Genomic DNA, 13,266 nt, shown 5'->3' with positions numbered 1-13,266 from the left:
ACTGCAGCCATTATCAACCCACTGCAGGATGGAAGCCTCCTCAATAATTCAGAAGGAAATGTACCATAATTTGCCCTGGTCCAGTGCAGGTTGGCAGGGTGACTGCATTTAGCAATCAGGGGGTTGAATCCTGGTCTACTCAAAGGGTGTGTGCTACTACACTCCTGTTCTTGACCACTTGGTTATGAAGGCCTCTTCCCCTTATTTACATGCCCTGAATGACGTCTTTTCCACCAAAATCAAATCCATGCTGAAAGGACAATTTGATGGTAGAGAATTTTTTAAAAAATCAGTCAGTTCCTTTGAATGTCATATGACGGTCACATGAGAGTTAAGAGGGGCATTGCTTGCCAAGCAGTCTGTCAGAGAAATTAGTGGGAGGAGCTACACTTTCACTGCCTGTCTCAAACATCCACAGAAGGAGTATCCACTTTTAAAGATTAACCCCTTGAACTTTGTTAACCAGGTTTTACTATATAAACTGACAAGTTTTATCCTCCCCACTCCCAACTCCGAAAATCGGTATATTGACTAGCAATCTATTTCGTAATGTGACCACTTTGAACTGCCTGCTTTGAATTTTTGAGCTGTGAAATGATGATGCTAACAAGCCATTTCCGATCTTTGAAGTGGTCTTGACTGTATATACTGATTACAATGTTTCTGCAACTTCTGTAAGTACTCCCAACAGGTTTCCATCACTGCACAATCAAAACAGAACTGTTTTTTTACTTTTGTTTTACTGTTTGGCCATGTGGAACAAATTCAAAATGAAAAATGAAATGAAAAATGTGGCAAGTCAAAAAAATATAATAAGTATGATCTTCACATTTGATCAAGATGATAATCTTCCATTAAAGGGCCTTTGTTTCTGAGTCATATCCATAAACATTATTCATCACCAGTTATGATGGAAGAAAAAGTGCAAGTCAGGATCTCCTCTATGATCAGAGAGGATGTAAGGCACAAACTTGGATGAAATGCATCACATTCTCAAATCCTGGGTTAAAATTGATTGACATATCCCATAAGTACCAATTTCAATCGCAACTTTGCAAATAGTTAAATGTTGAAAGAAAAGGAAAAGAAAATTTTTAAATAATGATAAATTAACAAAATCTTATCTTTTAAGATAACGGTATTTTTGAAAACTTACTTGGAACACCCAGGATCCTGTTTCTGGCCTGTAGTCTATAAATTTTGCTCCCAGTTTAGCAGTTGCACGCTCAATTTTCTCTTGATAACCCATTAATTTTAATCTTTCTGGATCCTAAAAAATCAAACTGTATATTTTAGGAGACTTTAATACAGGTATAAACAAAAGCATATATACAAATGTAAACTTTTACTAATCATTATAAACCATACTTACAGCTCTATTAATCCATCCCACATCAAGTATCCTAAGCATAATCTTATTTTTTCCTTCTTTATTCTGTTTTATTTTATTCTGCCCTGTACTTGTCCTTGCTTTTGCACCAAGGACACAAGAGATGTCCATGCTATTAATGTATAGTCTTGCAAGAGCTTTGAGAGCCATCATGATATATAAATGTAAACCATAATGCTGACTCTGTGATTTATATGACATGGGTGTTTCAAAAATTTGTTTATTTAGCCTTAACTTAACTTGGCTATATGTACTACATACAATTATATAACGCTTCGGGAACCTTGCCAGAACAAGTGCGGTTGTACTGTTAACGGCCTCCTGTCTTGCCAAATAACTTTTAGTCTCCTTCATTCCTGGGAATGAAGGATACTTAGTTATTCAGTAAGGTTATACATATATACCTCAAAGTACTTTTATGAATGAGAGTCACTAATCTTTCTTGCAAACAGTCTTCTAAATGTTTCTTGAACTATGTCTGCATTTTTTTTTCTGACTTGCTGTTGACAGTTCACTGTTCATCTAGTAAAGGTTATCACCACTGGAAAAAAAGCAGAAATGCCAATGCATCCATGATTTTTATGGTGCAAGTGCAAGTATTGGGTTACTACACAATCATCAGGAATCACCTCACATATAATACTTCTACTTGTTATGCTGCCTCCACACTTGTTATACTTATAGGATTCACTGATTTCTTTTCTTTCAGTCATATGCATATACACAATCTACTGGCCATATGATGAAAATGTAGCAATTCGGCACAGCTACAACACTTTTATCAATTGCATATAATACAGTCATTATGTTCCTGGCAACACAAATCACAGTTTTCTATAATGCTGGATCAGGATTTATTTGATTTGAATTTTAATGGCACATGGGGAAACTTAAGCCATGATAAGTCAAATCCAAAGAAATACTTTAAAAATCAGTAGTAATCTACAATTGGGTTACTACGTAAAAATGCATAAAAATCAAAAACAAGTAAGAAACAGGAGCGGATACAATAAATATTAAAAACGCATTTATATATAGATATATTTATTTATTTATATAATTTTATAATTAAAAAAAAAAAAAAAAAAAAAACCAGAAGGATTTCAGACATGTCTTTGTCAGACAAAGATCTGAGTGGCTCAGTACGAAGCATAAAACTGCTAAAACATAAACAAGAGGCATCAATCCGATCATGAAACCAAGAAACACCTGTTTAATGGTTAAAATAATATCACATTGCTAGCAACACATAAGAGAATCATCAGACCTCAATGCTGAACAGGATTGCCTAAATGAACATGTCCTATGCAGAGCCAGGCTAGAACACCTTCCTCTTTATAATTCATACATAGAAAAGACTGCCATTAGATATAAGTGGATTGTAAGCTTAATCTCATATAACTTGTTTGAAGCCTACCCAAGCAATGAACTGGCAAAGGGAAAAGTTTCTTTCATACAGTAATACCCCGAAGTTACGCAATAGGTGGGTCCAACGAAAATCGCTTAAGTCGAATTCGCGTAAGTCGGGGTACAACTTTGCATATAAATACATATAAATTTTGTTTAATTGAGACCAAGGACTAACAAAAACACTAGTTTAGAAGAAAAATATTAATAAAATTGCAGTTCTTTATACATATTAATACAAAATATGTATTAAAAAAATAAATGACTTACGTAAAAAAGTTATTTCGATGTTGATGGCTTCATAAAATCTAACAAATTCGTCTGACGACACAGAGACTTCTTTTTTTCATGCAGAATTTCTTTGTAGCAAGCTAATAATTTTTTTATTCCTTGCTTTATAACTATAATGCGTTCTTGGTTGTAGTCTATGTTTTCTAAAATTTTTAAGCCCTTTTCAATTGAGCTGAGACCTTCTGTCAAGTTTGCAATTGTCATGTGCTTTTCGCCGTTGCCTCATTTAGGCCTGTAGCACGTGCAATATCACATAGTCTTTCATTTCACTCAAAGCGCTTCACAATTTCATATTTTTTCTCTATCGACAGAGGCGGACTGGCCATAAGCCTTACCGGGGGAACCCCGGTGGGCCTGTGTGATTTTGGCCATAAACCATAGTATGAGGCCACTATAAATTTTCCTGGGTAACAATTTTTGACTCAGTCCGCCTCTGTTTATCGATAATTGCTTTTCTTTTTCTCTCTGAATCTGCACTGTCTTCACCAGGGCGCTTCCTTTTGACATGTTTTAAGTATTTTACACATTTTTAGGGAATAAAGCACAATTACAAAACGAGGAGGCACGCTTGATATGCATAAACAAAGCTGCACGCATGTAGCAACTGAATAAACAACACCATAAAGGCAGAGATACACTATTAACACCTCACATTTCTAGGGGTTACTACCATAAAACAATAAAAATCCAGTTGCGTTTCTGCTAGTGGAATCTGTTATAAACTGGCAGTAAACTCCATCTAATTGCATACCGATAGCTGGAATTGTGTTGGTTTTTACGTTATTATGGTGAAATGTGTTTCCCCTAAAACAAATACATTTTCAGAATCTTCTCTTCATTCCTATCGTGTTGCGTTCAGTTGAGGTGATTCTCCGTTCGGCTGCCATTTCTTGTAAACACAGGCGAATCGTGCATAAGCCAATTCGGTTTGTGTTATATTATAAGATATCGTTACCGTATTTATAAATAGTGTATGATCGAATTCGTGTAGTGTAAACACGTGTTATACGAGGACTGACTGTATACGGCTCGACCGATGCGATCCATTTCTCTCGTGAAAACGATGTAATTTCCGACAAACATTGAGCACGAATTCGAATGCACAGTAAAGTTGAATTTTGTTCATCTTTCACTCTCACTCTCCGCCGTCGCACCATATAACGATAACATATGAAAAACGACCTTGAAGATAGTGGGCGGCAGTGTTGCCAAACAAAAAAATCAAGAACCGCGTAACTCCGAGTTCGCGTAAGTCGGGGTATTACTGTATTACTCATTATTGTTCTATATAGAGGACTAACAGGAAAAGGTTAACCAGGATCACTGCTGATTACAGAAGAAATGAATATGAAAATGTGATTCTAAAAGATGATGTAACTTCTGTTATACCCAGGACAGGATGGGATGAGGTTTATACCTCACTGTTCATAAGGCCTGCAAATGAACACAGAGAATCTGTATATAATATACAGTTGTTTGTTATTTGGTTTTTAGGAGCATTAGCAACTAAGGCCATATTGCTCCGGGATATGCGGTAGTCATTTCCTGACCTTTGCGCATCCTCCGTTCGAGCCCGTCACCACCAAATACGGACGGGCTCGAACCCCGGTGTAATCAAGAAGCGTGTGCTACACACTGCTGCTCCTTCCCACCTGGCTACCGAGACGCCTATATAATATACAGATTCTCTGGGTTCATGTATATATGGTGGCAGATTTGTATATTATCCAAGGCCAGCTATACAGCATGCAATTGTGTAGTGTATACATTTCACTAAGGGGAGAACTTTTGACTAGTGGGATAGGTTAATCTCTGAGTACCTCTTGGATAAAAATACTGAAAGACTGGTTGGCAGTCTGATGGGTATTAAAGATTTTCCCGGTGCAGCTCAAAAACAGATACTATGATTTTTTAGCGTTTCTCACCAACCATTGAAGTAAAAACGTAAACCAAAATCTTAATAACTTTGTATTTAAATTTATAAAAGATTTACAGTAGATCAAACAAAACAAGTATAATTAAATTTACAGTGGATATACAAATAAAATACTGATAATACAATAAAATATACTAGATATTAAAAGCACTAAAATAACTGAAATCAAGTATAATTACATTGACTGACAGTGAATATACAAATAAAATGATAAAATACTGATAATAAAATACTGAATTAAAATACAATAAAATATACTAGATTAAAAGTGCTAAAATAACTGTAGCTTTCGAGGGCTTCTGCCTTCTTCTTCAACAGTGTACTTCTGTTCTGCGGTGCCTCTTTAAATACCAGCAGATTCACGGTACATCTCACGTGATTCAATAGCACATGTACTGTTCCATTGCGTGTTGGAACTGAAGTGGCTCTGGAGTGCTCCAGGCGGAAACGTTCACCCCCCTCCAAGGATTACTGCCTCAAAGAGGGGAGAATGTGCATACCCCTGTCTCTTTGTATTATTTTCAATAGAACTAATTCATAGGCTCTTCGGCCACTTGCAGTCCCAAAACCTATGTGCCCGATCCGTGATGACTGCTTCTCCCAAAAATGTTCTGCTACGGCGGATTTACCATAATCCGAATTTCTTATTGCATTTGTGTGCTCCCCCAGACGATCCTTGAGATGCTGTTTCATTTCCCCCACATAACATTCCCCACACTCCAGGCACTTGATGCTATATATGACCCCACTTGTATTTTTGTTTAAGATGGGGTCTTTCACCTGTGACACGACCGTGTGGAGCTTCCGACCTGGGAGCTGCACACAGCATGTCTGGTAATTCCTTAGTATACGAGCTATACGCTCGGTTAAACCCGGATAGTAGGGAATATATGTGGTGGCTATCAATGTGAAGAACTCACCTCTCCTCTGACCTCCTCTAATGTATTTCTCTATGATCCTATGGGGGTGGCCACACTTCAAAAGATCCACCGTAACACGCTCATACTCTATCTTTCTGTCCTCGGAGGTACTACAATGCGATTTTTGCCCTGTCTACTAGTGCTCTAATCACACTATTCCTGTGATGGTTGGCCTGAGCTGAATTGTAATGTGAATATTGGCCTTTGCACATAGGTTTTCTAAACACTTTTGTTTTTAGACACTGGCCTTCTCTACAGATCAACACATCCAGGAACGGCAAAACCCCTCCTCCTTCTTCCTCAGAGGTGAATTGTATGAACGGGGAGAAGCTATTAAGAAAATTCAACGTCTCATCTTCACTCCCCTTCTGAATAATTGAAAACTTATCATCCACGTATCTTTTCCACGGACGCATAGGGGAGAACCATATCATTGAATAATCTAGCCTCGAGCTCCTCCATAGCTAGATTAGCTATGACTGCACCGATGGGGGAGCCCATGGCTGAACTGTTAACCTGCTTGTACATCTAGGCTTAGTTGTGACCAATATTCACATTACAATTCAGCTCAGGCCAACCATCACAGAAATAGTGTGATTAGAGCACTAGTGGACAAGGAAAAATCGCATTGTGGTACCTCCGAGGACAGGAAGATAGAGTATGAGCGTGTTATGGCGGATCTTTTGAAGTGTGGCTACCCCGAGAGGATCACAGAAAAATACATTACAGGAGGTCAGAGGAGAGGTGAGTCCTTCACACCCGATAGCCACCGCATACATTCCCTACTATTCGGGTTTAACCGAGCGTATAGGTCGTATTCTAAGGAATTACCAGACGCGCTGTGTGCGTCTGGTAATCCGTGTGCAGCTCCCAGGTCGGAAGCTGCACACGGTCGTGTCACAGGTGAAAGACCCCATCTTAAACAAAAATAAAAGTGGGGTCGTATATAGCATCAAGTGCCCGGAGTGTGGGGAATGTTATGTGGGGGAAACGAAATAGCGCCTCAAGGATCGTCTGGGGGAGCACACAAACGCAATAAGAAATGTGGATTATGGTAAATCCACCATAGCAGAACATTTTTGGGAGAAGCAGCATCAGATCTCCCCGGACAAAGCAGTCATCACAGATCGGGCGCATAGGTTTTGGGACCGCAAGTGGCTCGAGAGCCTACGAATTAGTTCTACTGAGAATAATATAAATAGAGACGGGGTATGCATATTCATCCCCTCTTTGAGGCGGTAATCCTTGGAGGGGGATGAACATTTCCGCCTGGAGCGCTCCAGAGCCACTTCCGGTTCCAACACGCAATGGAACAGTACATGTGCTACAGAATCACGTGAGATGTACCGTGATCCTGATGGTATTTAAAGAGGCACCGCAGAACAGAAGTGTACTGTTGAGGAAGAAGGCAGAAGCCTTCGAAAGCTACAGTTATTTTAGTGCTTTTAATCTAGTATATTTTATTGTATTTTAATTCAGTATTTTATCATTTTATTTGTACATTCACTGTAAATGTAATTATACTTGTTTTCAGTTATTTTAGCACTTTTAATCTAGTATATTTTATTGTATTATCAGTATTTTATTTGTTTGTTTGTTATTTGGTTTTTAGGAACATTAGCAACTAAGGCCATATTGCTCCGGCATATGCTGTGGTCATTCCCTGACCTTGCCGCATCCTCCGTATTTGGTGGTGACGGGCTCGAACCCCAGTCTAATCAAGAAGCGTGTGCTACACACTGCTGCTCCTTCCCACCTGGCTACGGAGGCGCCTCTATTTTATTTGTATATCCACTGTAAATTTAATTATACTTGTTTTGTTTGATCTACTGTAAATCGTATTTACAGTAGATCAAACTTTGTATTTAAATTATAAATTTAAATACAAAGTTATTAAGATTTTGGTTTTCGTTTTTACTTCAATGGTTGGTGAGAAACACTAAAAAACCATAGTATGAATATACCCAACCCCAGAGGCCTATTTAAACAAAAACAGATGTATACTGGAGTGGTCAGACAGAGATTTCAGTTTAAAAGTATACTGTAGAGACAACTACTTTTGACAAACAATGTCAAAAGGATGGCACATTTGCTTCCACACAGTAGTGAACTGTGAATATTTTAACAATGGACTTGCAGTTTTGGAGACTTTTTGAGGTGAAACATCCTTGTGGATTCCTGCCGCAGATGAAGTCACGAAAGTGACGTCATGCGCAGCAGGCTTCTGCCAGAGGTGCTTCCCACATTCACACTACTAGTCCGCCCCGAGCACTCACTATTAGTGTGATTAGTGTGTGTGTGACGCATTTTTCGTGACCGGTATGATATCTTGAGTCAGTCTGGTGATTGTGCCCCCTCCCCTTTTACATGATACCTGGATACGATGGTATCTCGAATTCTAACTTTTTTAATAACATGACGTCACAATCATACTTCCTGAAGTAAGTATGACTGCAACAATACAAATATTTGCCAACAATTTATTTTTTCGTCTTGCATTTTCGTAACATTCCATTGTTAGGTGCCTCGAACAGCTGTGTATGTCGTTTCAACCATACTTCAATCGACGCTGTTTTCTAGACATTTAGATACATTGCAATCGCAGGTACACATCAATTACTTTAGTTCATAAATCCATTGTATCTTGTCTTCCAGAAATTATAAAAATTTGCGAATGTTCAATAAAATATATACAATACAAAAGCTCTTTTATTTCATAATCAATATACAAATCAAAATACCTAAAAGAAACGTGAAGGATTCACATAAAACCATCTACCGTGCGTGCTCGGTACACGCACCACTTTTTTATTCATCTCTCTCTTTTTTTTTTTAACAACTAGGAAAATATAGTGGATACATTTTTTTTTTCATGATAAAAGTTTAATAGTGCAAAATAAAAAATAACACGAAATATTTCCCATATCACAAAACATTCTACAATATAAAAACAAATATTACATAAAAAACAAACTTCTAGAAAAGGTACACAATAATCACAGATTACATAAAAAATATTACTATACAAATATTACTATTCAAGGAAAATTTATTCTAAAAATTGCCATATACAATTTACTTCTTTATTAACTTCTGCTTTATTCAATAGCTGAGTGATGATTACAGAGGAATGATTTAATGTAACGATCTGGATCAAATCAAAGCAATGGTTTTCCATTTAGATGTATGGTCATCATAATCTGCAATGTGTTTAACTTTCAACATTATTCATTATGCTGAAACCACTGCTAATCGCAATGGTTTCAAAGATATTTTTGGCTTTCTTAATTGAAAAGGGAATTTCACTCGATTTTAAAAATAAACTGTCTTCGACAAATTCTCTAAAATCATTAATTTTTATCAGAAAACTTAAATTTCTTATTCATTTTTCACTGTCTTTCCATGGAGACAAAAGTTCTTTCGATTCCACAATTCCAGATAGCATATGTTTAAAATTTCTTTCAATTCCTCATCATCAATAGTATCATTTTTTTCTTTAGTTAATTTAACATCACTCTTTTGCATTAATAACTTATACGTAATAACATGTCACGAGGTAATTTTTTAAATGTGTTCTTACTTTCAATTCCTTCAAATTCTTTCAACTTCAACATGCTCTCAATTTTAGCTTCATAATTTCCTTCAGAATTTTTCAAATTAGCAATAGCATCGATAGTTGGTATAATTAATTTATCTGCTTTTACCATAGTGATTCTGTAAAGCTTCTGAAAGGTAAGAGAGATCGATATCCTGCAGGATGTCGATCATTGGTGCTAAATCATTAAGAAATTCCAGATTGAAAAGTCGATTAACAATCCAGAATATTTAATTAACTCTTTGATTCAAAATGTTTGCCAAAGCAGGACAATTCATCCAACCCTCAATTACCGCCCGTAAGCTACAAGCTGCCCATTGTGACCCGAACACATGACCAATCTTTATAGTTTCCACATCAAGTTCTTTAGCAATCACCCTTAATTCGTGCTGGTTTTTTGAAGATTGGTGATACAGTGGTGTTTTTTTTTTTTTTTTTTACTTATTGCCTGTATGCCATTATATTTTGGAACATTTTCTTCACAATGAAAGCCTTGACATGGTTTCCAAATCTGCCAACATTTCATCTTTGGAAATGTTTACTTAATATATTAGTTGCCTCATCCTCCACCGCCCGATGTTGCTACTGCCACTAGTTCTTTGAATACTGTGCAAAATATCGGAATCACTCAGATATTCAGCTACTATGACCATGTAAACATAGACAGAGAAATTTACTGAAATGTGTGGATCACTCACTTCTCCAAAAAACATGACTTCCTGTCGGAGTAAAGGGGAAACCACAACACAGGATCACCAGAGGCTATTATCCGTGTCAGGAATATTCTTAATCCTCTGACTGGCTATGGAAAGCATATTAACTAGCACGACTTCTCGGAATGTGGCTGCATAGGTTTTACGGATATCATTAATGATATCCGTAAAATTAATGGTAATCCCTTTCACCCTTTCTAATTACCTAAAGACCAGAGGTGAGGACAATGCACACAAGGCTGTCTATCATAATCCATTCATTCTATGGAAATTATTTTAAATGATTCTGTAGAAACCAAGGGGATTTCAAAAAAAATTGCTATGAAGAAGTTTGTTAAACAGAGGTTTGACTGCAATTATCTCAAAAATGAAGCAAATTTTAAAATACATAACTGGTTGATTGTGCCATTAAAATGCTGGGGGTGGGGGCTCACTCACCCCACCATAGTTCTGGTTCTAGATACATTTGTAAAATAAATAATCGCTTCAACAATGGGCTCACAAATTTAAAAAAAAAATAACACTGGGCTCTGACAAAATGCTTTGGATAATGACCAAAGGATGCTGTTTCCAGCAGATTCACATAACTGTGTGATTTCAATTCACTATATATATACAGTGGAACTTCTCTATTACGAACTTCTATTTAACGAATTTCTCTATATTACGAATTTTTTCGCAAAACATTGCACCTTGAAACGAAATTACATGTAAAATTAACCCCATATAGCGAAGTGTTAGTCTCTCTATAACGAATTTTTAAAAATATACGACCTCCTTCCCTCCGAAATTACGCATTAGCATCTGGAATTAATCATTCTTTTAGTGAATACTTGTGGTCATTGACGCCCGTAGGAAGGTCTTTGTTTCATTTTTGTTACAGTTATAAAACCAAATGGGTTTTCTTAAAAGTGGTCATGAACTTTACAATAAATAGGATAGATATGTAAATTGATGTTGGCTCAGGGGAAAACGAAATTCGCTGCGGTAAGCCTTTAGCATGCTGCGGCGGCAATACATAGAATGATGCCATAGTCGATTTTTAGTAACGAACGCTTACTGAGTGACATTCGCTTCTCACCTCAACCGTACCACGTGACCTTCCTGTCAATCATTATATGATATGTCCGTTCTCATCTAACTGGACTCCTAGTAGATGGTTTTCATGAAAAAAAATTATTTTTTATTTAGTTCTTTTAGAACAATTTGTCATCAATCACATAGGCTATATGCTCTTGTATTTTTTATTTTTTTGACAAGTAACATACAGCATACATTAACCGTAAATTTTATATGTGAATGAAAGTCGTATATTTCTTCAAAGTGATTGATAGGAAAAGTCACGTGATACTGTTGAATTGGCAAGCAAACGTCATTGAGTAGGCGGTACCTGTACTAACAATTCACTATATGGCCAGCGCAGCGAAGTTTGCGGTGTATGTATCGGCAAGAGCTACAGTCCAGTGATTTTTACATTTGGGGAAAAAATGTCGAAGAGAAAATGTTTAAGTATTAATGATAAAGTAAAGATTCTTCAGGATATTGACCAGAGTTTTAAGAAAAAAGATATTGCGGAGAAATATGGCATACCTGCAAGCAGCTTATCTACGATTTTAAAAAATCGAGAATCAATTTTAAATGCAATTGAAGGAGCAGCAGACAAGAAGCGAATTAAGTTGTGTATATACGAAGATGTTGATAAAGCTGTTCTAAAATGGGTGCAAATGATACGTGAAAAGAATATACCAATATCGGGTCCAATAATTAAGCAACAAGCTCTGAAATTTGCACAGTCCCTGGGACATACAGAATTTAATGCGAGCACTGGGTGGCTAGATAAATTTAAGAAGCGCCACAGAATTGTGGAAAAGGTTATTTGTGGAGAAAGTGTTAATGTAAGTGAAGAAGATTGCAACAGTTGGAGGAACAATACCTTAAAGAAGATTTTGGAAGAATATGAACCTAAGGATGTTTTTAATGCTAACGAAATGGGTTTATTCTTTAAATGTTTACCGAATAGAACTCTTGCTTTTAAAGATGATAAATGTTTTGGCGGAAAACAAAGCAAAGAAAGAATCACTGTGCTAGTTGGAGCAAATATGACAGGAAGTGAAAAATTAAGACTTTTAGTAATCGGAAAATCAAAAAACCCAAGATGTTTTAGAGGCACAATCTTTGGAAGTTGACTACACCTTTAATAAAAAAGCACCGTAGCCGAGTGGGCAGGAGCGGGAGTGCAGTAGCACACGCTCTTTGAGTAGACCGGGGTTCAAGCCCCTGACTGCTGAATGCGGTCGATCTGCCAACCCGCACTGGACCAGCGTGGCAGATTATGGTCCATTTCCCTCAACATGAATTGTTGAGGAGGCTTCCATCCTGCAGTGGGTTGATAATGGCTGCACTTTACTTTTTTTAATAAAAAAGCATGGATGACCAGTGATATCTCTGAAGACTGGATATTAAAACTAGACAAGCGTATAACAAAAGAAAAAAGGAAAATCGTGTTGGTAACTGACAACTGTCCAGCACATCCTGCCAGTATTTCTGCCAAACTTAAGTGTGAAGTTATTGTTTTTACCACCAAACGTGACGTCAAAACTCCAGCCAATGGACCAAGGCATAATTAAAAATTTTAAATTTCATTATCGAAAGAGAATAATAATGAAGATTGTCAATGCGTTATCAGAATATAGAAACTTGGAAGTTATAATTAACCTTAGAGATTGCATCTCTGAACTGGCAAAAGTTTGGACAAACGATGTCACTGAATACACTATTCAAAATTGTTTTTCGAAAGCGGGATTGGCATTGAATGCAGAAGTCGAACATCAACTGGATGAACAAGATGAACTGCCCCTTTCACAACTGAAAAACTTTTGGAAAATATTAGAATCGTCCGGAAACATCGAAAATGAAATAACACTGGATAGTTATGTTTATGTAGATCAAGACCTGACTACAACAGAACATCCAAATGAAGATGAAATACTGCTGAACAGTGTTAGACACGACCA

The 13,266-nt window shown here is 36.9% G+C and overlaps 1 protein-coding gene across 1 annotated transcript in view; it reads right to left on the bottom strand.

Annotated features, from left to right (window-relative positions):
• The window catches only part of Nup98-96 (nuclear pore complex protein Nup98-96), a 770,989-nt gene that overhangs the window by 410,476 nt on the left and 347,247 nt on the right, over nucleotides 1–13,266 (bottom strand). Inside the window, exon 19 of the mRNA XM_090379042.1 lies at nucleotides 1,157–1,270. Coding sequence (XP_090235168.1) covers nucleotides 1,157–1,270 — 114 coding nt within the window. The remainder of the gene's footprint in view (nucleotides 1–1,156; nucleotides 1,271–13,266) is intronic.

Source organism: Mastigoproctus giganteus, chromosome 8, assembly GCF_048544385.1.
Source record: "Mastigoproctus giganteus isolate SK-2022 chromosome 8, ASM4854438v1, whole genome shotgun sequence".
Classification (NCBI taxonomy): domain Eukaryota; kingdom Metazoa; phylum Arthropoda; class Arachnida; order Uropygi; family Thelyphonidae; genus Mastigoproctus; species Mastigoproctus giganteus.
This window is presented reverse-complemented; position numbering and strand designations above follow the sequence as displayed.